Below are 25,446 nucleotides of genomic sequence, written 5' to 3'. Positions count from 1 at the left end.
CTTATAAATCAAACAAAATTATGTTTTTCTGAAAATGTAAAGTTGCTGTTTTCTGTGTCTATATTTAGGGGCAGTTAGGGTTAGGCAATAGAAAATATCATGTGTTTATTCAGGTATTTGAATTTCAGTTCCACACACAAGAGAGTAAAGGACAGTGATGTAGGGTAGGCTAAAGTTTCTCTGTGAACTATGGGTTGCAGGAAATGCATTGCGGTTCATATTTTCACACAATCAGGTGCTGTTTACATGCAAAGGCAGATAGCATTTTACCACAGCAGTTGCTCTTGTCATGACAGTTTCAGAATTTTTAAGGCATACTGGTTTCCTCCCTGTTTTTAATCTCAATGCAATTGGATTAGTCAGTAAGACATTCAAATATAGTTGCTCATCAGGGCTTGGGCAGTTTTCTTGACTAGTTCCATAAAGTTCAGTTTTCCTCAGTAATATGAGTTCTTCACTGGTGAGTAATGACATCTAATCAGTACATCTTTGGGACACACCGGAAACTGTCCAGACTCGCTCTGACTGATCCAGGAACAGCTAAGTTGAACTTGATTTGTACATTAAAAAAGTAAACAAAGGAGCTCTCTGTCTGTGAAACCTTGAGCAAAGGTCGCTATATCTACAATCATATTATTGGATGATGCGACGATAATCATTCAGACTTGAGGAAAAACTAAATATAGCCTACTAATGTTTTGTATTGTGAGACAGAACGTAACGTTTTTACAATATTATATGGGTCTAACATGGTGTAATTAAATTTTTTGCTGCGAGATCACTCGAGGCGTTTCGCATATATGAGGAACTATGAGGAAACTATCTACACTGTAAAAAAATTTTTTGCTGATAATTTACTCACCCCCATGTCATCCAAGATGTCCATGTCATTCTTTCTTCAGTCAAAAAGAAATTAAGGTTTTTGATGAAAACTTTCCAGGATTTTTTTTTCCATATAATGGACTTTACTGGTAACCAAACGGTTCAAGGTCCAAAAGACAGTTTCAGTGCAAACTGTTCAAAGGGCTTTAAACGATTCTAGACGATGAATAAGGGTCTTACCAAGTGAAACGATCGCTCATTTAAAAAAAAAAAATAACAAAGTTTAAGTTTTATAAGCTCAAATGGTCGCCTTGCTCTGTACTGCAATGCGCCTTCGTGACTCTCCTGTTCGAACTCGTTCATCAAAATGAACTCTTTTCCGGAGTCAATTCGTTCATTTCGTTCGTTGAATGAACCAAATGACACGAAAAAAAGATTAGTTCATTTTGATAAACGAGTTCGAACAGGAGAGTCGCGAACGCGCATCACAGGACAGAACAAGGCGACCATTTGAGCTTATATTAAACTTTGTTACTTTTTTTTTTAAATGAGCGATCGTTTCGCTTGATAAGTCCCTTATTCATCGTCTTGAACAATTTGCAGTTTGCACTGAAACGGTCTTTTGGACCTTGAACCATTTGGTTACCAGTAAAGTGCATTATATGGAGAAAATCCTGGAATGTTTTCATCAAAAAAAAAAACTTAATTTATTTTCGACTGAAGAAAGAACGACATGGATATCTTGGTTGACATGGGGGTGAGTAAATTATCAGCAAATGTTGTTGTTTTGTTTTTTTTTAAAGTGAACTACTCCTTTAAAACATTACCATTATTTCCTGTGGGCGGAGGAAGGGAGAGGCTGCCACTGCAAACCCAACCCATCTCACAATCCACCCGAACACAACACACACACATTACCCCATCCGGACCGAGGACACGCCGAGTGTGGAAGGGCGAGCTGGACTCTCTGCCCACATTTAGTCATTTATTTTCCTCAATATCCATGCTTTGTTTGTTGTAGGCAAAATAAATCACGTGTTTTAGTTCTTTGCAACCAGCTGTTGATTCAAGTGCCCCTCGGAAACAAAGACTCCACGGACGGGCAACTGACTGTTGGACCAAACGCTGTCGGAGGGTTATTTTCATAACAAATGTGTTTTTAAAAGAGCGTGTGATAGATTGAAGAATCGCCGGGGAACACGTGTTAAGGTAAGGGTCATTAAATATAACTTTTTAAAAGAACTTTGGTTTAGGGCCGTTTGTTTAACGGGGTATTTAAACTGTCTTTATAAGCCACGAGCTAGGGTTCGATCTGGAAAATGATATTGGGTCATGAACTTTGGGTGGGGATCCTATCCTTTCGCTTCAAAGGACAGACGTGGATCTGCCCCAAATGTGTGTCACTCAAAGATTTGTCCCTTAAGGCTGTATTTCCCAGACGTCTGTTATCTTTGATCTATTTGTTGCGTCTTACGTGTCCCCAACATCTGTTGTTAAGTCATCTGCAAGCCTGAGAATCCCGTTGGGTCCAAGGGGGGCTGTGGGGGTTAACTTCCCCATGAACAATGCTTTATTTGGTAGTTGCTTGTGTAAATATGCCTCCCTGGAAGTCGAAAATGATGTGGCCGTTTTTACGTGAGTCATGATCCTCTTTAGGACATGCTGAACACATTACGTTAGACCACCTATGATCTGCCTGGCGGATGCATATTAAAGAATCATATAATTGAGATTCATACTCATAGCACATCGGCCGGGAGAAGTTTGTCATTCTTACAGCACCACTATGACTGCGGTTAGGCCTATGTGATGAAGAGCATCATGCTCGTCCTTTGTGATGTTTTAGGAGAAATTGAGTCATGGCATTAGACATGGACAGGTCTGTGGAATGCTAACGGGCCAATTTTACAAGGAAAGATCCCACAGCGGATCTGCATTAAACTCTCACATCCATCCATCCCGGTCACGTGATCGTGTGGAAGAATGTTGTATTTTTTGCCGGATGTCTTAAAGTTGAACTCACAGTAAAAAAAAAAATTCTCACGAAAATTTTTCCCATATAAAAGAAATGAGGAGTGCTTTTAGTATTTTAAAGTGATGTAACTTGCATTAAATCAAGATACCAGCCTAATAAAAGCTGTTTTATTGTACTGAGAGCGGGTCGCCTCAACGGGGTGACGTCACGTGACCAGTTAAATTATTTTGGTAACTCTAGACTGTATTGGTAAATGAAAACTGTTTCATGATGCTGCATTGATGTCATTTTGTGTCATTTTACTGATGACTAGCAACTTGTAGCAAGCTAAATATTGCTCATTTCAAGTAGTTCAATTATTAATTTATAGCATTTTTCGCAATACACAAAGGAGCTTTACAGAAAAGAAATGTTTCTATGTTACAGTTAAGTGTAATCTGTTAGTACTCTACATGTAGGTGACTGCTAAAGTTCTGACTGTTTTTTTAAACTGTCATATTATAAAGTTTGAAATTTTTTTCTTTAATCCTGGTTTGGAGACTCAGCTCTTTTTTCGTCACACTCAACTATATCCCTTTCGGCATACGAATACTATCGAATGAACGATCCTGTGTAATGCGATTTACTTGAATGAATATAATAGTAGCCTTATTAGCCTATAATATATATTTTTTTAAATCTCACAGAAATTAGATTTGCTGAGTGGAATGTCTGTTTGCATATCCTGACAAAACCTATACCCTTATAGAAAATGGTAGTCTGCCAAAAATGCTATTATTTCTACTGTTGTTGCTACAATAAAATTGTGAAGGAAAGGAGACAAAATCCAAAGCTTACACTGTTTCAGGGGAGGTCCATATTTATTATAGTTTAATAGTATCAGTAGCCTAATATTAAAGCTGTGGTTGCAATATCAGTTATTTGGAATGGCTAAAATGAAGAAAAAATGTGTAATGAATGTAAAATGTTGTCGAAATAATAAACAATTTACATAGGTAGGAATTGCAGAGTACCAATACAAAGATTTGTAAAACTGTGAGGGAAGACTAAATGGTAGGACTTATTTTTTTCCTGTGTGTTTGTACATGTGTGCGCACGTTTGTATCTAGGCAGTGCTCTGTTATTAGCAGCAAAGTTTTTCACTGGGAGAGAAAAGAAAGAGGATGGATCTGAACATGCAGGATAAAGAGTCTGCGTTTGAATCAAACAGCTTTAATGACTATTGATTTATAAGATCCACTAAGAAGTGATGAATGTTAAAGTCAGCATGAAATGAAAATGCATCTATTTCTAAATGCATGTTATACATCTTATTGTGAAAGACTTAATGTATGTTTCTTTTTTCACCCATTTTAAAAGTTTTTCCTGACCTTGCAACTTTTAATAAAAATGTCATAACTGGATTTTCCGGTGAAAGTGACACCATTTAGTCAAATTAAAACTGCTGTGCCACCAGCTCATTTGCCATTTCAAAATTCAGTAAACAACCGATGTCTATCCTCGCCCTACCTTTTCTTTTTCAGTAACCTGTTATTACCCTTGGATGTATGTCATAATACGGAAAAAATGTTGCTGCTTCCATTTCATTGCAACTTTAAAGGATTAGTTCACTCCAGAATCAAAATTTCCTGATAATTTGCTCACCCCTATGTCATCCAAGATGTCCATGCCTGTCCGTCTTCAGTGTTCAGTTCGAAAAGAAATTAAGGTTCAAGAGGAAAACATTCCTGGATTTTTTTTTTCCATATAGTGGACTTCAATGGGACCAACAGGTTGAAGGTCCAAATTGCTATTTCAATGCACCTTTGAAGGGCTCTACACCATCCCAGCTGGGAAATAAGGGTCTGAAATGAGCTAATACTTTCCTGTGGGTGTTCAGGGCCAGCCATTTTTGGCATCTATACTGTAAGCAGGGTGGCATCATTTAACCTGCCATTGTGGATATCACAATCAAAGGTCAGTGTAGGTCATAAAGGTAAGCGTAGAGACTGAGTCAGATTGTTCAATGCTCCAGACAGTTGCTTTGACTCAGTTCCTGTCGCCTGAACTGTTATTACACATTAATAATGAGAGAAAAATGGGGGCAGGGCAGCCAGGCATTGAAAACAAATTGGTCATTGTAATCTGAAGAGCCCACAGCTAGACTTTTTTTAAAAGTGCTAAGAGAGTTGCGTCTGCTGTAATAGTTACAGCTTACTGTGAAGAGGACATTATATAAAAAGTCTGCTATTTCTGCTACAGTGAACAGCTTTATAAATTGAAGAAGTTTGTTCAGATGTACTTTTATTTTGGTGTGAGAGCGCCATGGCTAGAAAGTTTAAAGCAGTTTAAGATTGAAAGAGTTTTGAGTTTGAGGTAGTTTTAAAAGGTTTGTAACAAAATTTTTCTCAAACACTCCTCTGTCTGCCATTGTTCTGAAAGAAAAGCCCAACCTCACACCATTGGTTGATATAGAAACTAATATGACTGGCTAATCAAATGTTCTGATAATGTTTTCATTTAATGGTATATTAACATATGAATGCCTTGCTTAGGATATTTGAAATTGTCACTGTACCTTTAACGTATTAGGAAGGCCTTTACTGCAGTATGAGTCTGCATCACTTTTGTGAAGGTGGAGTTTCCCCAATCTGTCTGCCGCTCACCGTCTGAGGTAAATGATCGCCCATCACTTAGCAGTGTGTGTGATGGAGGGGGTTGGCAGTGTGAGGCAGTTTAATTAAGGAAATGGCCGCCCTGCTGTGGAGGGTTAATGGCCACTCTGTGTGCATGTTTGTCTGGACAGTCACATAAATCCGCATTAGTGGATAACCGAGAACCGTGACTTAAGAATTCCTGTTTAAAGCATCAAAAAGCTGAGACAATTACAGGCATACAGCTTTGTCACATCTTTATGTGTTTTGTATTGTCTGCATTGAATGTGATGCAATTAAAAAATGAGTTTATGATCTGATTCTTTGTAGTAAATCAAATACAGTGCAATCAGTGTAGCCTGATTTCCAAATTACGGTTCTTGAATCAAGATCTTTAAAGAATAGTTCAAAAGACAATTTTTAAATCAGTCAGACAAATCTGAACTCACTCTATCAGAGCGGTTACTGAATGAGTTGCTTTGCTTTGATGTGGACTGAAAATAGTACGATTTCAGTCTGTTCATATTTCTCTTCCCATAAATAACGTTTGTGCTGACATGTATTTGTGCCTCACTTTTGATTGTAATTTAAAGACCGTTTATGCACACTTGTAATTTAAACATTGGTAAAAGAGTGTGTTGCCTGAAGCGGAAATGTGATCTGATTATTTGATGTGGGCGGAGCTTTGGAACATTAAGTATCAAAGACGCTCCAGGCAGCTGAAGGGAGTGTTCAATACACACACACACACACACACACACTAAATTTACATCTAGAAACACCCTGACCCCAGGGCTGCATTTTCAAGGTCTTGACACACAACACAGCCTTAGGGAAGGCAGACAAGGCTGAATTGAAAAGCTCTCTGTCTCTCTCTCCCACACACTTACTCTCCCTGAAGATAGTGTTACACAGAACCACTGAGAATGAAACGGCATGCTAAAGAACCAGCTGTCTCGCAGCTCAATCTGCCTCTGCGCCAGTGAGACTTATAAATGAGAATCTGTCAAATACATGACCAATGAGGTCACTGGGAGTACATTGTGCATTGAAGAGCTTATTTTTGAAATTTAGTCTACTATGATGTCACTGGGTTTGAAGTAAAAAAGTGTTCAAAGATTTTCTGCATACTATTATTATTATTATTATTATTACCATGATGACATCTTTCAAAGATAGGTTTTCAGTGGATGCTTTGGTTCATGAACACGTGTGTTTCTGGACTTGATTGAAAGCTGATTGGTTTCTGTAAACCTAACCTACACTATAATTAAAAATATTAAGCAGCACAACTGTTTTCATCATTGAATCAGCACATTAGAATGAAAGGTTCATGTGGCACTGAAGACTGATAATAGCTGAAAATTTAGTTTTTAAACCTGATTGGTTGATGTGTGGATATTGTAAAGATGAATCACTCTGAAGCTCAGATGTTTCTCCAGAAGGAATAACCTGGAAATGATGCTCTGACACACCAGTGATGTGTTCAAAAAGGAACTTCCCATGCCTGAGTCAGCAGAGTAGACTGATGTTTTGCACATGGTGTCCTTGAACACTTAAAGTGATATTCAGTTTTATTTTCCTGATCAACTGCATTTACATTGTGTAGAAACAAAATAATAGTATTAGGATGCAATTGGCCTGTATTACTGTAAAACTCACTCTTTTCCTTTCTTTCCCTATTTCAGTTTCAATGTGAAATAGTGTGCTTTAGAGAAATGTTGATTTTGTTGTCCAGAAGAGCTATGGTTAAGAGCTTATTTTAGAGCTTAGGTTTTCGGAATAGCAGTTTTCATATAATGTATTTGTTCTATCACATCAATAACACACAGTCATACCTCACATTTGAATTTTGAAGCTGTTTTTTTTTCCACTAGCGAAAAAGAACGGTATGAAACAGATGGGTGACTCAGCTTACTGTATTTTTCAGTATAATTCACCCAGAAATGTCAATTCTGCATGTATTCAGTTCACCCTCATGTTTCACCCTTTCCATTGTCACCTTTTTCTTTTTTGCCATTGGCTTGGCTTGCTCAGTTGGGGACATTAAATTTAACATTTTATTTAATTTTCAACAATAATATATTGACCTGCCTGCATTGACACTATTATACAAGAACTGTACTGAGCTGGACGATGACATCACGGTTTACTCCAGAGCGGATATATGTATATGTATGTGTAACTAAATTAATAGCTTTTTTTAAAAAACAAAAAAAGTTTCTTGTGTTACCTCTGTAAAGCTGCTTTGAAACTATCTGTATTGTAAAAAGTACTGTGCTATATAAATAAATGTGACTTGACTCATGCTATTTCAAACCAATAAGGTTTTCGTCCAACTTCCAAACACAAATGACGATATTTTGCATGAAACCTAAGAGATTTCTGTCCATCCATTAAAGTCCATTCATCTAAAACTTGAAAGATCCGAACAATATTGTAAAAATATTCAATCGAGTGGCCTAATCTAAGTCCAAGATCCAACGAATGTCTAGTTTGAAAGTACTGCGTGAGAAGAAATTAAACGAAGAAATTAATATGGTTTCAGTGACACCATATTAAACTACTATATATATATACTGTATATGTGTATATATATATAATGTTAAATAAAATGTATGATACAAAATGTTCGTGTGTCCTGATAATACAGTAATAATGATATTTATATTTTAATAATAAAAATACCTCTCCTTTATTTTGGCTTAAACTATCGTGAGCTTGTGACATCGTGAATTGTGACATGAGTGTATCGTTACACCCCTAGATACAAGTTTGCATGCTTTACATGACTGACAACTACTGTAGTGCTTTTTATAGCAACAAAAACTTTACATTTCTATCGCAAAAGTGAAAAATAAGTTAAAACAATATAATAATGGAAAATTATTATCAAATAGACAAATGTACAATAAATACTAATTTATCACAAATGAATGAATTATTATTAATAATAATATTATTTAGGGGGTACATGTATATGCCATCATGGGACCAAGATAAATCACTCGCTGTCCTTCATGGTCTCTCTCTCACACACACACACACACACTGGATTCTGTGGTCTAAATGAACGCCAGCAGTGTTCTGAAAGAAGCACTGTTTGCTTATCTTCAAGTGTTCACAGGTCTTGTGTGTGTGTAGATAGAGTAACAGTTGAGTGAGTCTACTGCAGTTCACTCACCTGTCCAGTCTCAACAGTAGACATTATTCTGCTTTAAACAAAGAAAAATGAGCCTTTTCACACACCTTCTGCTTCAAAACCACAGGAGTTTTGCTAGATTTGCGTCTTTTACGTGTGTATTTCTTATGCTGGATTGTGAAAACTTTCCCACCTGTGGCTGGAGTGTTTTTTAGGACACTAAGTAACACTATTGTTTGTTTATACTCGCGGCCATGCCTAATAAGGCCAAATCAGCATCTTTGGCACTGGTGTCTGTACACTTGATAGATTGAGGTAAACCTCCTCGTCTTTGTTTCATCAGCGGAGTGTTTTTTGGAAGAGCAGATCCATCGTGTTACCAAATATGGGAGTAGAGTCTCTCTCTCTCTTTTCCTGGATGTCTGTGCGTGCTTGTCTGGCTTCGTTCTGTGCGCGTTTCATTGCTGACTGTAGCAACAACTAGGTTTTGTACTTGCTTTGTAATATTTGACTTCTCAATGTGATTGTAAGCCGTTAAGATAACCTTAAGTAACCTGAGTGTTGTGGTGGGATTGTCCTTGTAAAACAGTCACTTTAGATCTAAGAAAGTGTCTGCAAAATGAAGAAGAATCTGTTTCTTCACTGCAAACTGTTGGAATTCTTTCCTGAGATCAAGCATTTTTGCTAGGAGAAACAGGAAGTGACCTTGTAACACTGCCTACACATTGAGTAGTCATACACGCATAGGCACACCCTTCCTCTAAATGTTAATGTTTTCACACTACTATTGGTTTAATCAAAAAGGCTTTATATTTAATTCAATTGTTAATATGGATTAATTGTTGTTGTTGTTAGTATCTATTAAAATAATATATACTGTATATACATATATATATATATTTGTGTTGTGTATATATTTTAGTATTTCAAAGAAATACAATGCAAATCAATATGTTTTCCTGGGTGATTTTGACTCTTGTGCTTGTGTTGTTTTCAGATGGATGTGAGGCTGCTCCTGATTTTTGTGCTTCTTGGACTCAGCAGGGCACAACAAGGTAAGAACTTGTGATTTCAAATGCATCAGATATACAGAGGGGTTCAAAAGTCTGAGGCCACTAGTGAAAATGCATCTGTGCAATTTGTCTGTGCATTTATTGAATTCATTTTTTTAAAGGGATAGTTCACTTTGAAATTAATTTTTGATATGTTTTGGCTTACCTCAAGGGCGTCCAAGATGTCGGTGTCTTTGTTTCCACAGTATTTTCAATTTTGATATTTTTAGGTCGAACCGTTCGTGTCTGTCAGTCATATAATGGAGGTTTATGGGGTCCACCTCAAAGAGCATGCACAGAGAAGTCCAAATTAAACATGATTTAATGACTCGTAAATGTAAGTACACATTAATGGCCTAAGACACGAAACGAGCGGTTGGTGTGAGAAAATGAACAGTATATTGTTTTTACCTCTTGTTAACAGCCATGTCCAACTGATCTGAAGGCACAGGTGCTTCTCTCTGTGCCTGCGCCGGAAAGCGCCGGAAGTGATCTAAATACTGAAACGATATAAATACTGTTTGTTTTCTCACACAAACCGCTCGTTTCGTGTCTTAGGCCATCAATGTGTACATACATTAACGAGTCATTAAATCATGTTTAATATGGACCTCTCTGTGCATGCTTTTTGAGGTGAACCCCATAAACCTCCATTATATGACTGACAGACAAGAACGGTTTGACCTAAAAATATCAAAATTGAAAATACTGCGGAAACAAAGACACCTACATCTTGGATGCCCTTGAGGTAAGCTCAAACATATCACAAATTAATTTCAAAGTGAACTATCCCTTTAAGTCTTGTTTTTTTTTTTCACTTGAGTTGTGGAATTTTCTGTAGTGACTGAGTATAATTTATTTTCCATCTTGGGTTTAAAATATTGATAATCTGATAATTGTTCCTTTTAATAAATCTCTGTATAATGATAATATCATGAGAATTTGCTGTCAAAAACTTGGTGTGGGTTTCAGTGTGATTTTTGATGTCCTCACCTAATGTTAATTACTGAAGTTAACATACAAAACAAACAAAAAACAAAAGTATGATTAGGTTTATTGTGAAAATCTGTGAATTGATTCATTTGTTTCTGCAACAATAAGAAAAAAAAATCCCTGCAAAGTCCTGGAGGGCTTGTTTTGAGTTTCAGTGGAAGCATAATAATACCAAATCTTAATTTCTCATTAATTTTGTCACGTTTTGTTGTCATTAAGAATATTTTTTTTAAATTAGCGTTTTTTATTTTAAATTAAAGTGTAATTAAAACAATTGAATAGTCTAAATCACATTTTCATTGTGGTGTCAGACTTTCGACCTCTCTGTATCAGTATGATAGCATGTGAGTAAAAGCAGCTTGACGTTTTGAGTGATTTTATTTTGGAAGTTCCTCTCACTCAGAACACACACCAGACCAGAACCTGATCAAATTCTTGCAATGCTGTCCAGATGATCATCTGTTAGGCATTTGCAATGATTTTCATTCCAGGGATATCTCAAATATGGCAGCACTGTGGAATCCAAGAAAAGATAGAGAGAGAAATCCATAGCTTTAATTCAAAATGATAGGCGGGATATGTATCATTTTTATCTAGCGATCTGCTACAATTCAGCACGGTGTATTCTTGGAGCACTGGCCTCGTGGCTTGCATTATGTCATTAGAGAAGGCAGTAAGGATGCCATCATTAATACAGTTCACATGACCTCCCCCACAGAATATAGCCACTCCAGACCGTCTTTGTGTCTATTTTAAAATGAGAGGGAATCATGTTGCGTATGGTTGACCACAGTGTTGGTTATTAAATGCTCTTTGCTTAGGATTGCCTGTGTTAATGGTGGGAGGGAATTGCGAGTGATGATGATTGATGTGTGTGTGCAGATGGTAACGAATGCACCAAGGCCTCGGCCCAGTCCTGTGGCGAATGCATTCAGGCCGGAGAAAAGTGCGGCTGGTGTACAGACGAGGTGAGTTTAAACCATTAAAGAAGGAAATGGCTGCTTTTGCAACGATGTGCATTTAAGGGGGGGAAAGCATGTTATTAGGGAAACTATTTCCTGTGGTCAGATTATTTGTTTATCCAAGTCTGTAGAGGACATCCTGTCATTCTACCAAAGATTCTGTGCTCAAAACCTAAATTGTTTATGGGAGAGCGAAGTATCCAAAGGATTAAGCGTTCTGAAATGCTTTGAGTGACATCACCTCTTGTCTCACCATTTTTCGCCTGTGGTTGATTTTTACCCGGGGTCATTTCACTAGAACGTGAGCACATTTTACCCTTTAGTTAGTGTTTATGAGTCAGCGTCCTGTGTAATTATGTTTGTTTCTGACATGTGGAGCGGATTACGGCACGACAGGAAGCCCCAATCATCTCACACTACATTTGAGAGACCGGAAGTGTACTATCATTAAACTGCATGTAATGCAGGGTGGGGGGGTTGAGCTTTGTAAGGATAGTGCCCCCTCTTAATTGTTTCAACAGACGCACTGCACATCCTCATCCTGACTAGCCCAACACGGCAACATTGGCTCAACCAATGGCTTGAGTTTTTGGTGTGAATATCTTTTTGTCTGACCTATATTTGAAAACAAGATTTATAGTACTAATTTGTTGTCAGCAATTCCATTTGGTGGCATTTCTGGTTCACTGTTCACCTTAATATAGCCATAGCAAGTTTAATCACAAAGTTGAAAATTTAGAGGCTGGACATCTTGTAAGAATTTTAATTGAATATAGTGAAATTGAAAGTGTCCCTATTATGCTATTTTAAAGATTCCTAATTTTGTATTTGAGGTCTCATACAATAGGTTTACATGCATCCTTGGTCTTTCTTTCTCTTTTGTCCACTTTTAACCTCTTCTGTCCTGCTTTCTTCAAGGGGAGGGTCTATCTGTGAGTAAATGTATGGGCTTTTTCAGAACTTTGAAGGTAGCCAATGAAGACCATATGCTGGAATTATGCAAATGTGTAACAAACCTATGTAGGTTTGAGCAGGAATTGAGACTGGAATTACCATTAGACGACTCGTTTTCAGGCAGTTAACTCCATTTTGTGCACTTAGATGTGACTTGTGAATGTAAATGGTATTCAAAAATCAATGATGTATTACACTATTACATGAAAGGTAATTTCCAAAAAAGCATTATGCTTTCTATGAAATATAACACATTAACAAGCAAGGATATATTGTCCCAAAAGAATGCAATTCTCTTTAAAGAGTTGACTCTTTCCTTTTATTCCCTTGCCTATTTCTGCAGAGCTTTCTGAAACAGGGTGAGCAGAAATCCACACGCTGTGATGAGATTGATGCTCTGATAAAGAAGGGCTGTTCTGATGCAAGCATAGAAAATCCTCGGGGTGCCGTTACAGTCAACAAAAACCAACCTGTAACAAACCGCACAAAGAACGGAGTGAAACTGAAGCCAGACCAGATCACCCAGATTCAGCCACAGAAACTCACCCTAGACCTCCGATCAGGTACTGGTTACTCCCACCCCAACTCCTGGAACACCTAAATGATTTAGGTTATCACCTAATAAAGTTGGATGTCCAGTGGAAAGCTTGTCTAATCCTATAATCTTCTCTCATTCCAACCTAGGTGAAGCTCAGAAATTCACTCTGAAATTCAAGAGGGCTGAGGATTATCCCATAGATCTTTACTACCTGATGGATCTCAGCTTCTCAATGAAAGACGATTTAGAGAATGTCAAAAACCTGGGAACCCACCTGATGAAAAAAATGCAAACAATCACATCTGACTTCAGGATTGGTAAGGAACCTTAGAGGATCCATACTGGATTTGTCTCTATTTGTGTTGGTGAAGTGCAATGTTAATTATGCTGCTGATTCCATAAACACTTTTCCTTTGATGTTTGTTAATGCTTCTAGGCTTTGGCTCTTTTGTGGAAAAAACCGTCATGCCATACATCAGCACGACACCAGCCAAGCTGCTGAACCCCTGCACATCTGACCAGAACTGCACCAGTCCGTTCAGCTATAAAAATGTGCTGAGTTTGACTGAGGACGGATCTCAGTTTAATACCCTTGTCAGCAGACAGCAGATCTCAGGAAACCTGGACTCACCAGAGGGAGGGTTCGATGCCATCATGCAAGTGGCTGTCTGCGCGGTTTGTCATTTTTATTTCATTAACTTAATAATGAAATGATAAAATTATATATTTATATTACAACTGTGATAATTTTTTGGGATTATTTGATGAATAGACCATTCAAAAGAACAGCGTTTATTATAGAAATCTTTGTAACATTATTAATGTCTTGACTGTAATTTTTAGTCAAAATAATGAATCCTTGCTGAATAAAAGTACCATTTAAAATCACAGTTTATACAAAAAATATTAAGCAGCAAAAACTGTTTTCAACCTTGATAATAATAAGAAATATTTCTTGATCACCAAATCAGCATATTAAAATGATTTCTGAAGGAGTAATGATGCTGGAAATTCAGCTTTCCCTTCACAGGAAATAGTTACATTTTAAAATAATATTACAATTTAAAACACCTGTTTTCTATTTGAATATATTTCACAGTATTTCTGCTTTTACTGTATTTTTCATCAAATAAATGCAGCAATTTCAATTACATTTTTTAATGTTTAATTTGTATTCGTTTTATTGTGCTGTTACCAAGAGTCCACCGTCTACTGGATCAGTGTAATCTGAAGTCAAACTAAAGTGAAGGAGCTTCTAACTCTGCTGACTTGTCAGATTTTGGAAATGAAATTCATTCTTCCTCTTGATTGTGTATCAGAATCAGATTGGCTGGAGGAATGTTACCCGTCTGCTTGTGTTTTCCACGGATGCTGGATTTCACTTTGCTGGAGACGGAAAACTGGGCGGCATCGTGCTTCCTAATGATGGGAAATGCCACCTGCAGGATAACATGTACACCATGAGCCATTACTATGTAAGTGTGTGTTACACCAATGTGAGTCATTACTGTTCTGTATTAGCCTCCATGAATATAAATATGTCTCATTTTTCAATCTGTCCCTTTTAGGACTATCCATCTATTGCACATCTCGTTCAAAAATTAAGCGAAAACAACATTCAGACCATTTTTGCAGTAACTGAAGAGTTCCAGCCTGTTTACCAGGTGAGAAAAGCAGTCTTCTGTGTCTACATCAATGGGCAAGTCAGATCCTGTGACACTCGTTGAAATAAAATACTGCATGGAAAAAAAAAACCTGGATAAACTGTTTTTGTTTCATTTACAGGAGCTGAAAAACCTCATTCCAAAGTCAGCTGTGGGCACTCTAACCTCCGACTCCAACAATGTGATAGATCTCATTATTGATGCATATAATGTGAGTAGATCACAGAGGCGAAAATACTATTTAGTAAATTCTTTTAGCTAATTCCGTTTGTTTTTTTGCCAAATTTCTGCAACATTTTAAAAAGGGGAAAGCATCAAAGCATATTGAATTGAAAATAAATAGATTAAAAAGACTATCCTGCATGTGTTTAATTATTTTAATATTATATTTTCTTAAATTAAATATACATTTCTTGAATCTGTCTTTCTCAGTCTCTGTCCTCTGAGGTCATTCTGGAGAACAGCAGGCTGCCCGAAGGTGTGTCCATCTCTTACATCTCCCACTGCAAGAATGGAGTGATTGAAAAAGGAGAAAACGGGAGGAAGTGCTCCAACATCTCCATTGGGGATGAGGTCAGAAAAATTTCCTCTAGTTAAAAATTTAACGCAGTTGCATCTTTGAACGAGTCATTACGGAATATTTTTAGCTGCTATTTTATCTTTAAAGGGCCCTTATTATGCTATTATGAGTTTTCCACATGTTTACATGCATCAAAGATTAAAAAAAAGTTTCATTTTCTCATAATATACATTTGCACATCACCACATTTTCAATGATTTTCAAACGACTCGTCAAATGAAGCAATGTACCTCAAAATCCCTCATTTCCTCGAACTACTCTGCTCTGATTGGCTAGACGGCTCAGTCTGTGGTGATTGGTCTACAGCATAACAATGTGTGCGTCAAAAACAAAAAAACTGTCATAACAACGTCAGCTCTGCTTGTCCTGAGGCGTCAAACACCTTAAACTAAACACAGTAACGTACAATGACGTCGATTTTACCATATCAATTTGAGCGCGAATCCGATGATGAAACACAGGAAGAACCCGAACCTCCATCGCAAGGACGACTCGAGCAGGACGTTTCTCCTACTCAGTCTGAGGTACATTATGAGGTGTTGCAACTAATTCCTCACCCATCGGCATTAACAAGTACATGTCCATCAACAAACCGATTATTTTACTAATACATTGAGGTGAATACGTGAAAACTGTATCAATAACAGTGCATGAATGCAATGTACATTAGCCAAGCTCTAGAGTGAATGATCTGATGTAACAAATGTTGGTAAAACAAATATTTCATCAAACTAGCGAGAACGACATCTGCATTAATTGACACAGTTTTAGGTAATAGTGGACCACAGCTCCTGCTCACAGCTGCTGGTTTGAGGTTTAAGTGTTTTCCTGGTGTTCGGCGCACGCAATACGTGGGCGGGCAATATACTAATGTTTCGTCTCGATGTCACAACGCACTACATGAAAGTTAATTTTTAGAAATACATAATAGGGGCCCTTAAAGAAATGAAAGTATGCACTATTTAGCAACCTGATTTTAAAAACTACAAAGACTGCAATTAAAAATCAAGGCAAAATTTTAAAAATGCGTATTTTGCTCACTGGTAACTCTTCATCCTTGTGTCATAGGTGAAGTTTGAGGTAGCGATCACAGCTAAGGGTTGTCCATCTAATGGCAAGTCCGAGACGATAAAGATCAAACCGCTGGGCTTCACTGAGGAGGTGGAGATCGTCCTCAACTTCATCTGTGAATGTGAGTGTCATAAAGACGGAATCCCAAACAGCCCATCGTGTCACTTCGGCAACGGCACACTGGAGTGTGGAGCATGCAGGTGAGTTATATACTGGCACTGATGGTACCATCCATAAAATCCTCAAGTGGCAGCACTGATATATATCTACCTCTCTTTATATTCAGGTGCAATGATGGACGTATCGGAAGGAATTGTGAATGTAGCAAAGACGAGGTGAGAACAGAAGATCTAGACGCAAACTGCCGCATGGATAACGGCACCGACATCTGCAGCAACAATGGAGACTGTGTTTGTGGAACGTGTGAGTGTAAGAAAAGGGACAACCCAGAGGAGAGATACAGCGGAAAGTTCTGCGAGTGCGACAACTTCAACTGCGACCGATCCAACAACAAGCTCTGTGGAGGTACGACAGCGTTTTTTCTTTTTCTCTCTGTCCTGGGATATACAAAATAGCTTATTTGACTAAAACAATAAATACATTTTCATTACTTGAAATACAATTAATGTTAACTTAAATAAATAGGGATGCACCGATATGAAAATTTTGGCCGATACGATAATTCTTAATATTTAAAAACCAATATATTGTCCGATAAATCTAAATCCACATTTTTAGATGTTATAAAAACACAAGTCTTCACTGTTTAAAAGCCATGTAAATGGTTTTCTATGGCCAAAAGCCATAGCATTTTGTTATTTATTTATTTTTATTTATTTTTTCCTCACTATGTTGTGTTTTATGTATGGCTACTACTTTGTATGTAGCCTTTTAATATGTTGTGTTGGTAACACTTTACAATAAGGTTCATTTATTAAACATTAGTTAATGTATTAACTAACATGAGCAATACATTTGTTACTGTTTTTGTTAATCTTTGTTAACGTTAGTTAATACAAATCCAGCTGTTCATTGTTTGTTCATGTTAGTTCACAGTACATTAACTAATGTTAAGAAGATTTTAATAAAGTATTAGTAAATGTTGAAATTAACATTAACAAAGATTAACAAATGCTATAGAAGTATTGTTCATTCTTAGTTAATGTTAACTAATGTAGTTAACTAATGAACCTTATTGTAAAGTGTTACCGTTGTGTTTATGTATGGCTGTCACCTTGGCCAGGTCTCTCTTGTAAAAGAGATGTTTGATCTCAATGAGACTTCCTGGTAAAATATAGGTAAAATAAAAATGTCCCAAGCACACATTTATAATGTTCTCGTCAGTGTTGTGCCTGAACACGTTCAATGAATGATAGTTCGTGAACGCGTTCATATTTTTGGCGAACGAGAACTGAACGTACTGTATTACTGCCTGAAGAACGTTCCTGTGAACTCGTTCATTCTGGTGTCTGTGAACGCACACCCCCTTTGTTTAACTTCGTTAAATAGGGTGCCAGATTTCTATAGAGCCTTCCAGGCGAAAACCTGGCTAAAACACACCTAAACAGGCCTTAATATGTAGCGAAAAAACACCCAATCTGGCAACACAAGCCACCAGTGTTGCATAGCAGCCGCCGTCGACAAAGCAGCGAGCGAGGAAGCATCGTATGATAATTTAAACAGGTTTTATGACGAGGTCGTTGAGGATGGGAAAAATCTTACATTTCTGTGCAATCTTTGCCCGTCGATAAAATAATTGTTGTCTGTGGTTGTATATGGGCAATAATTTAAAAAAAGAAGCTTGCAACATATGGAAAAAAAGCCATATGAACTAGCTCAGTTTTTGAAGTATGAACTGAACTAGTTCATTTTAAAATGTGTAAACTGAACTTTGAACTAGTTCATGTAGAAAGTGAACTTTCCCAACACTGGTTCTCGTTATATTTTTTTGTAGCCTATGTGCAAGATTTGCTCTGCACATGTTCCACTTCTTTTTGAAGTGATTCAAATCATATTTGAAGCAATTCAAAACCATGACGGCGACCAGCGCGCGGACACTCCAAACACATTTTTCGGCGTTAATATATTGTCCAAATTTTCTTATCGGGCCGATAACATTAAAATAAACGTATATTGCCCGATATATTGTGCATCCCTAGAAATTAAGTAGGGTAATAGTAAATGATTAAACAGATGACAAGTTACAAACTAAAAGTGTTTCTTTATCTTTTCAGGTCACGGCCGTTGTGATTGCCGAAAGTGTATTTGTGACGCTAACTACACCGGTAGTGCATGCGACTGTTCTCTGGACACCTCCACCTGCCTGGCCAGTAACAAACAGACCTGTAATGGTCGGGGCACCTGCGAGTGTGGCGTGTGTAAATGCACAGACTCAAAGTTTCAGGGTCCGACCTGTGAAATCTGCCCAACCTGCCCTGGAGTTTGTACTGAACACAAGTAAGTAATTAACAGAACACTTGCTCAAACAACTGGCTTGTTTGTTATGCTCCTCTTGCAGCACTTAAAATATTCGCCTGTGTTTTTCCTCACAGGGATTGCGTCCAGTGCCGAGCATTTGGTACTGGTGACAAGAAAGACACGTGTGAGAAAGAATGCTCCTACTTCAATCTTAAAGTAGTGAAGATGAAGAACGAACTTCCTCAGCCCCACGACCAACCCTACATCAATCACTGCAAAGAGCGAGATGCTAATGACTGCTGGTTCTTCTTCTCCTACGCGTCTAAGAACGACAGCACCATTGAGGTCCACGTGGCCGAGGAACTTGGTAAATGCTGGATGAAATAAGTACCAGTACGCCTTGATTAAATTTAGTTTAACCTAACTAGTTGCTTACCTTGTGTCCCATAATGCTTTGCGTCTGTGTTGACAGAGTGTCCCTCTGGCCCTGACATCATCCCCATCGTGGCGGGTGTGGTCGCAGGAATCGTTCTGATTGGTTTAGCACTTCTGCTCATCTGGAAGCTGCTCATGATTATTCACGACCGCAGAGAGTTCGCCAAGTTCGAGAAAGAGAAGATGAATGCCAAGTGGGACACGGTATGTTTCTCTAATTTAGATTACGTTTCATTTTCAAGTATCTGTTAAGAGTTATATTCATTCAGTCATATCTTATGTGGCCACCTGATTGGACTAGAGAAACCTGTGGTAATGACAGAATGTAGTTACATATTTTTAATTTCTATAAAGCACTGCAGATAGGTGTAATGGGATATCTGGCTCATTGTGTGGGGTGTGGCCTCTCTGGGCTCAGGGGCGATCACTCCTACCCCCTTCTGGTCGCAGCTAGTATTGCAGCGAATGAGTCCTACAGAATGTTGCAGCAATAGACACAGGAAGATAGGGTCGTGCTTTAAGAACAATTTACTTTGGATCGGAAGCTTTTCAAAAAGCATATAGGTCTGCACATATATATATATATATATATATATATATATATATATATGAAGAGTTCAGATGCAAAAGCCTCTAAATGCCATTTGAAATTTTCTTCTTTAATGATGATTTTTATCAAACTTGTATATTTAAGTTCAGTAATTTCACTTAAATAACAATTAATAGGTAATTATCGTTGCCATTTAAGTGAAATCACTGAACTTAAATATACAAGCTTGATAAAAATCATCATTAAAGAAGAAAATTTCAAATGGCATTTAGAGGCTTTTGCATCTGAACTCTTCATATATATATATATATATAATATTATATATTTTTTTAAATGAAGCAGTTTATTGAACCTTTTAAATAAATCACATATGCAACCTTTTTTTTTTCCTTTTTTTTTTATTTATGATTTGTATCATATTTTGGCTTTTATGCCCCATATAATATAATGAGAATATGGAGTTCACATTTGAGAGAAAAAAAAATTAGTTTTGGTGCAGATGTTATTTATATGGCCAAAATTATAATGAAGTTCTAATAGCTTGTAATGTAAATCAATGAGATCTTTATAACAAAATAAGACTACTTGCATAAAATGCATATAAATATCCGTTGTCTTGTCATTCTATATCTCCCAATATTGCATCTTATAATAATATTTGAATGCTTATTTTATGACCAAAGCTCTGTAGTTTTAATTGTGAGGGGCAAAATACAGAGAGATAAACAAATAAATGTTCCTCAAAAGCCTGATGTATCATATTTGAGTCACATAATTTGTGTATCATACTGATGTATCATTTTTTTTTTTTACATAATTGCTTTTCTAAATAATGATTTATGGATAATCATGTAAATCTAAGTTGCTTCAGTCCATTAAATGATCTTCTTCAAATATTAATAATATAAATAATAAATATAAATATTTTATATATAAATAATATTTTTTTTCTTAAATATACATGCACGTGTGTGTATTTATATATATATATATACAGTGTTTCCTCTACATTCATTCTCCCGTGGCGGGCCGCCACACTTAAAATCCTCCCGCCACGGCTGCAGCTTCTCAGTGACGTCCGATATTCTGCATAGTATTATGTTATTTTGTTAAGCCCCACTAAAGGCATAAAAAACTTTGTAAAGCACAATCAAGTTTTCACCCTATATTCCAAGACTTCTAAAGTCATTGCATAATGTGTAATTTTAGTCGCTAAGTTAAAGTTAACGGAAAGTCATCTCGCCTCAGTCATTCTCCATTCAGAATTCACACAGCTCGTCGCGTTCGTTTGCGACACGGCGACACTCTCTTCAAGGTCAATATTCCCATTATTATACTTCATTTGTAGATAAAGCATAAAGGTCTATGGTTTTCATAAAATGACTTTATCTTGCTGGAGTGGAGTTTATTGCCCATACCTTTCACATTCCCTTTATGTAAGATTACAGCATGGAGTCGAGAGAGTGCTATTGTTCTTCATGCGCACTGAAATTTAAAACTGTTAAAAGAAAAGGCTCAAAAAACTGTTGCATATAGAATACACTAAGCATTAGTGCTGCACGATTAATCATATCGCAATCGTAATAGCGATCTCAAACCTATGCAATTATATAACGCAAAATGCCGCGATTTTATATGAAATAAACAAATTAGGGCTATTAACGCAGCATCTCTTCTTTTTTATCATCCTTTGACTAGTGTTACACGATCCTGTTCTTATTCGTGCAAATGCCTTTTCGCATTTTGCACAAGAACTGAAAAGCTGCCTGTGAATGCCCTAAATGAGACTCGCAGAAAGACGCGCGCCATAATGCGCATGCACTGACGCGTGCCGAGCTTGAACGAACAATAACACACACAATTATGCCAAAATGTCGTTTTGTCGAGTATCTTCATAACGTAAGAAAAGTCTTAAGGACGAAAGGAGTTGTGCTATGAGGCGCATGTGAGATCCGCGTCTCGGCAACGGGTGCTCTTAAAGGGCCAGCAGCGAATAAAGCGTTCTGTCAGTCAAGTTAAAAGAATAAAGGGAAATTAGAAAATTACTCACTGATCTGGACTAAAGAACTTTTGTAGCTTTAATAAGGATTATTCTATATATAATTTATAATTCATGCAGCACATACTGTTTGATAACTTTATTCAATTTCTGTATCCTACCTGTTTAGACAGGAAGGGCACAGGTAAATATGGTTTTTATTATGGGTTTATGTGGGGATTGTTTGAAGTTCACTTAATTTAAAATTTGTTAAATTTTTTTTTTAGCCTAATAATTTTTTTTAAAAAAGTTGATAGCTTTCACTGTAATGATGGTTTGGTTGATGGTTTATTGATCATTATAGGTGTTGTCTGTAGTTTGAGTTGAGAAATAAACATTAATACACAGAATGATCACTAATCTGTGTGTGCATTTTACTTTAGAAACAAGCAAGTTGGACTCATGAAACCATTTTATTATATCGGAATCGCATATCACAATTCCAATATTGACCTCAGTAATTGCAATGGCAATATGACATTTTCCCCAAATCGTCCAGCCCTACTAAGCATATTATAGATATAATCCCTTCGCTATGTTCTTTTCAATGTGAAGCATTGCTTGCTGTGACTTGGTGTTGCTTCAAGTGCATCATTCTGCACACGGGATGCGCATGATCGATTATAATACTTTGGGGAGACAAGGCCCCCCCACCGGGGAAATGGGCCTGCCCCCACAGCTTGGAAAAATCCTAGAGGAAACACTGTATATATATATAATTAACAAAATAATTATACACAGTGCACCCACATATATTATGTAAACACAAACTTTTATTTTGTATGCGATTAATCGTTTGACACCTATGCACTGAACTGGTCAAAACTGCCAGCTCTTCTGGCTTTTTTCTTTCTTCAGTTCTGTTTTTCTCATTCTATTCTATTTTGTTTTGTTTTGTTTTTTTCCTTTCTGCCTTTCTCTCTCCAAACCTTTTCTTCTTGTCAAATCTCTCTCTAGCAAGAGAACCCCATATACAAGAGCCCCATTAATAAGTTCCAGAATCCAGGTTATGGAAATAAGGGCGTCACACTCTGAGTCTGTACTCTTCTTCACTGCTTGCATGTGCTTTTGCCTCCCTCTTTCGGTCACTTTAACAACAAGCTCAGACCTGTGTATAATATGGACGGCTTGTAAATTATTTAATCTAATTCACTAATTATTTGGATATGCCTTTTCCACTATTTAAATGCGTGTTATTTACTGATTGGAATTGTATGACTTTCATCTGTGGAATACACAACCTTGAACTCAGTTATAACAGGTTCGGAACGACAAGTAAATGATGATAGAAATTTAATTTTTGATGAATTTTTGAATCTAACTCTGTTACACTTAAAGGAATATTCACCCAAAAACAAAGATTTACTTATCCTCATCCTCAGGTTTGTTTGTTTCTTCATCAGAACAGATTTTGAGAAATTAGCCCTGAGTGTGTGCCCTCAGAATGAGAGCTTAAACCCTTAAAAATAAATAAGGGGGTGGAATTTTCTTTTATTGGAGGAAGCAATATTATCGTTTATGGACTCCTAGTTTGACCAGAAGTGATGCAGTGCAACTTCGTTGATTTTTCAACCTGTTTTCTTACATTGTCAGTAGTATATGTAAATAATCAATGTTTACTCGCATTTATTTGTCAGCAAAAGTCCACTGGTTGATGCAAAATGCCACAGATTGTGAACTACAGATTAATACTTCCGCATTTTTGTATCCTGCCCACGGACAGTCAGTTCAACAGAGGGTTATTAAAGGAGTAGTTCACTTTTAAAAAAAACATTTGCTGATAATTTACTCTTCCCTCATGTCATCCAAGATGTCCATGACTTTCTTTCTTCAGTTGAAAAGAAATTACGTTTTTTTTATGAAATCATTCCAGGATTTTTCTCCATATAATGGACTTTACTGGTAATCAAATGGTTCAAGGTCCAAGAGACAGTTTCAGTGCAAACTGTTCAAAGGGCTTTAAACGATTCCAGACGATGAATAAGGGTCTTATCAAGTGAAACGATCGCTCATTTAAAAAATAAATAACAAAGTTTAAGTTTTATAAGCTCAAATGCTCACCTTGTTCTGTTCTTTGTGACTCTCCTGTTCGAATTCGTTCATCAAAATTAGCTAATCTTTTTCCGAGTCAATTCGTTCGTCGGGGGGTTGAGTGGAACTGACTAAACAGAACCCCCCCCTTCACTCCTTCACTGGAAACCAAAGTAACTCACTCCCAATAAACGTTTACCCATTGAATTCTTGCACACTGGTACTGTTAGGGGTAAACAGTCAAAGACCCAGAACCAGACATAAAGAATAAAGACATCAGAATTATAAAAAAAAATGTAAGAACGTTTTACTGAACATAGTTTGCAGTTTCATCAGCAGAAGTCAGCTTCAAGACTCACAAAGGAGTTCGTAGGCCGCCTCACACAGTTACAGAGATCACAGCAGTTATACCGTTTCCAAGGTCCAAATCCCTATTTCCCTATTATTTTCACCTTTACAGCATTCACATAGGACACTAGCAAATAGGAGAGCTCCCATCAAGGCTGAAGAGAGTCTGAGCTGCTTATTATCAGTTAAGTGTACCAAAACATAATGGTAAAACATTCACTCGTTTGGGAGAAAAACAGACAACATTTTCTCCCCAGAAAGGAAATATAATAGAAAGAATACATTTTAATACAACAATTAAAGTTCAATATAGCTTGACCATCTGTACAGAGAAGTATCATATGTGTTGGTTGGACATATGTGTTCACGACGCCATTAGGATCCATAAACCTTTCTCCTGATACCAGAGACCGAGACAAATGGTCTTGTTCACCTAAAAGTAACTGGTTACTTGTGAGTGGCCTTGAATGGCAACATGCCAAGTGTATTATGGGTGTTGAAGGTTTCCTGCATATTTGGCATAAGGGAAGACTACAGCCTTTTTCTGGTTACACTGTTCTCAATTCTCTGCCTTTCCACTGTATAGGCAGCAGCCGTGTTTTATTGAAACCCCATTTTGCCAACAGTGGAATTCCTCTTTAATGAAGGATTTGTTTCTTACAAAAGCGTAGCTTTTCAGTTCACAAGACATGAATTGATGGACTGGAGTCATGTGGATTACTTGTAGATTCTGTTGTATTTCTGAGGATGAGTAGATTTTCATTTTTGGCTGAACTATTCCTTCAAAGAGCATAATACAAAAAATGTCCAATACTAAACAAAGTTTTTACATTGCTGCATATATACAAAATTACTTCAAGTATAGTGTTTGTGTTTGATTGTGTGACTTTTGTAATGCTTGTTGGTGTTATTATGTACACTTTTTTTGTTTTTGTTTTCAACCAAAGTTTACTATATTGCTGTGTCCTAAACTGGCAGTTGTGTAGATATATTCGTGGTTGGTCTAATTATCGTCTCTCTATGTTGGTCTTCAGGGTGAGAACCCCATTTACAAGAGTGCTGTGACGACGGTGGTCAACCCTAAATATGAGGGCAAGTAATGGACGAATCTGTCCAACTCCAAGCAACACTGTACGCAGAACAATTCAAGAGGAACGGAAGAGTTGAATTTTACTTTATTTTCTTTCTCTTTTTTGTGTTTGTTTTTAAATCACCCTTTGGCTGTGCATTTGCCACTGTT

General features: G+C 37.1%; 1 protein-coding gene across 1 annotated transcript; it reads left to right on the top strand.

Moving 5' to 3' along the window:
* Positions 1-1,752: 1,752 nt before the first annotated feature.
* On the top strand, positions 1,753-25,350 carry LOC120495459 (integrin beta-1). Its single transcript, XM_039695059.2, has 16 exons — positions 1,753-2,031; positions 9,570-9,627; positions 11,500-11,585; positions 12,877-13,096; positions 13,218-13,388; positions 13,508-13,746; positions 14,391-14,546; positions 14,640-14,735; positions 14,857-14,946; positions 15,168-15,308; positions 16,384-16,586; positions 16,673-16,911; positions 18,621-18,843; positions 18,939-19,171; positions 19,277-19,443; positions 25,241-25,350. Exons 2-16 carry the CDS (start codon positions 9,570-9,572, stop codon positions 25,304-25,306), a joined length of 2,388 nt encoding a protein of 795 aa, XP_039550993.1. The 5' UTR covers positions 1,753-2,031; the 3' UTR covers positions 25,307-25,350.
* Positions 25,351-25,446: the final 96 nt, after the last annotated feature.

This window comes from Pimephales promelas, chromosome 5 (assembly GCF_988280905.1).
Source record: "Pimephales promelas chromosome 5, fPimPro1.hap1.1, whole genome shotgun sequence".
Classification (NCBI taxonomy): domain Eukaryota; kingdom Metazoa; phylum Chordata; class Actinopteri; order Cypriniformes; family Leuciscidae; genus Pimephales; species Pimephales promelas.
The sequence above is the reverse complement of the archived record's forward strand: the minus strand, read 5'-3'. Positions and strand labels throughout refer to the sequence as shown.

What these genes read in the sequence shown, in the direction of transcription:
- LOC120495459 (XM_039695059.2), top strand. Translation starts at nt 9,570, where the DNA reads ATGGATGTGAGGCTGCTCCTGATTTTTGTGCTTCTTGGACTCAGCAGG. An exon ending in GCGGCTGGTGTACAGACGAG is followed by an intron (nt 11,586 to 12,876) that starts GTGAGTTTAAAC and finishes CTATTTCTGCAG; the next exon opens with AGCTTTCTGAAACAGGGTGA. An exon ending in CACCCTAGACCTCCGATCAG is followed by an intron (nt 13,097 to 13,217) that starts GTACTGGTTACT and finishes ATTCCAACCTAG; the next exon opens with GTGAAGCTCAGAAATTCACT.